This window comes from Zingiber officinale, chromosome 8A (genome assembly GCF_018446385.1).
Source record: "Zingiber officinale cultivar Zhangliang chromosome 8A, Zo_v1.1, whole genome shotgun sequence".
NCBI lineage: Eukaryota > Viridiplantae > Streptophyta > Magnoliopsida > Zingiberales > Zingiberaceae > Zingiber > Zingiber officinale.
The window spans coordinates 18,876,905-18,878,719 of record NC_056000.1 but is presented as its reverse complement, the minus strand read 5'-3'; the positions used below and the strand labels follow the sequence as shown (position 1 = coordinate 18,878,719).

At 36.3% G+C, this 1,815-nt stretch overlaps 1 protein-coding gene across 1 annotated transcript; it reads left to right on the top strand.

Moving 5' to 3' along the window:
* Window positions 1–437: 437 nt before the first annotated feature.
* LOC122008743 lies at window positions 438–1,209 on the top strand. The gene is made up of 3 exons (XM_042564582.1): window positions 438–530; window positions 608–822; window positions 896–1,209. Exons 1-3 carry the CDS (start codon window positions 438–440, stop codon window positions 1,176–1,178), a joined length of 591 nt encoding a protein of 196 aa, XP_042420516.1. The 3' UTR covers window positions 1,179–1,209.
* The last annotated feature ends 606 nt before the right edge of the window (window positions 1,210–1,815 follow it).

The window sequence follows — 1,815 nt, the reverse complement described above, 5'->3', positions numbered from 1 at the left end:
TAAAGATTATAGTTATATTTATTAAAAAAATTCTTACTGACATTCCTTTGATTTAATTATTTAATCATACAATATAAATTTTATTTTTCACTATATACAGTTAGGATGTAGAAATATCAGAATTTTAAACTCACTCCTACAGTTTGGTTGGCGTCAGAATCGCTCAACCTAATAAATCAAACGTATTATCAAAATCCAGCTCGTCTCCTATTTATTGCGCACTTATTATGGATCTCCTCCAACGATATATATGCAACACGCATTCACAAAGGATATACAGGCCACAAATTCTCAGAATTCTCAGCAGGTTTAATTTAAACCCTATTAGTCATTCTTCTCTCTCATTTTCTCTAAAATTTACATTCTGCAGCTTCATATTTCCTTTTGGATATCTCAGTGTTGAAGCCGCGATTTGATCCGTTACCTCGCGATCAGCAATGGCCTTGGAGCAAAGTGGAAAGATTGGGTCCTTTGTGATTATTCTAGGCTTCTTGTCCTTCATATTGGCTATTGTCGCAGAGAACAAAAAGGTTCCCTCTGCTATCTCTTGGAATTATATTCTTTAGTATTAAGGTTCAGCGTTTCATTTCGCGTATTCATTTTACAGCCTCCGTTTGGAACTCCAATTCAAGGAAAGGGCGTTGTGATCTGCAAATTCCCAAGCGATCCGACAGTGCTGGTCGGTTCTTTGTCAGTCGTTGCTCTAGTTTTTACGATCATAGGAGGGCACGTCGCTGTGTTCTTTAACTACAAAGGGAAGGCTGTTTCAAACAATGTCCTGTTTGGCTACTCCGCCTTATTCGTATTCTTTGTGATCGCTGAGTGAGTCCACTCCTCTTTCTTACTGTGTAGGCATCAGTTCTGTATTCATAAACTTGTTATCGTCTTGTTTCAGGATTGTGTCAACTCTAGCATTTGCGTTCTTGATATGGACTGTCGTTACTGAAGGCCTACACCGATCCCGCAACGTTCACTACGATCTCACGACTCAGTGTCCCACGGCAAAGACCGGCATGTTTGGTGGCGCAGCTTTTCTCGCCCTTGATGCGGCCATCTTGTGGCTTGTTTGCCTCACGCTGACCTTGAACGTAAGAGCTGATCACTTTGAGGACGAGGAGGTTAAGAAGGGAGAGTATGGGCAGGTTTATGCTACTGAATTGGTTAGCCAAGGGGCTTAGCAATACTAATTACGTGCATTTATTTCTCTTATAACATTTGTAATTACTGATTAGTATTAGTATTGTGTACTTAGCTTGCTCGTGCTCTGATCTTTGAATTATCATTTTAATGTATAATGATAAATTGTATAATATTATAAGGCCTTTTTATTTCAACTATTACATTCATGATTTTACTATGAATTTTTATATATATTCTATTTTTATGTAAAATTTTATGGAAAATGAATAGATATTTTTTTCTATTGTTAATTTGAACTTAAAATTTATCTCTAATTTCTCCATTTTGTTCCAGCTCTATCAGTTTGCCAATTCAAGCTTCCTTTATTTGATTGGCCTTCCTTGATGACCTTTTAGTATTAAGGGTTTGTTTTGTTTAGAGGAATAAGGATGGGGAATAAAAATAGTAATCATTGATTGTCAATGTTAATGTTTAGATTATAAGAATGAGAATATAAATAAGGGAATGAATCCTTATAAATGGGCAATGATTCATTCCCCCTCCCTAATCAGCATTACTCTATTTTCAACAATCAAAATATTCTTTTATTTCAAAAATACTCTTGACCTAATACTAATTTTTCCCCTTGATACCAAATATTCCCATGTCCCCTTCATTTGCATCCCTCCGTGTCGC

Coding starts and splice junctions, on each gene's coding strand:
- LOC122008743 (XM_042564582.1), top strand. CDS start 438: ATGGCCTTGGAGCAAAGTGGAAAGATTGGGTCCTTTGTGATTATTCTA. Junction 531..607: donor TTGTCGCAGAGAACAAAAAG/GTTCCCTCTGCT, acceptor TTCATTTTACAG/CCTCCGTTTGGAACTCCAAT. Junction 823..895: donor GTATTCTTTGTGATCGCTGA/GTGAGTCCACTC, acceptor GTCTTGTTTCAG/GATTGTGTCAACTCTAGCAT.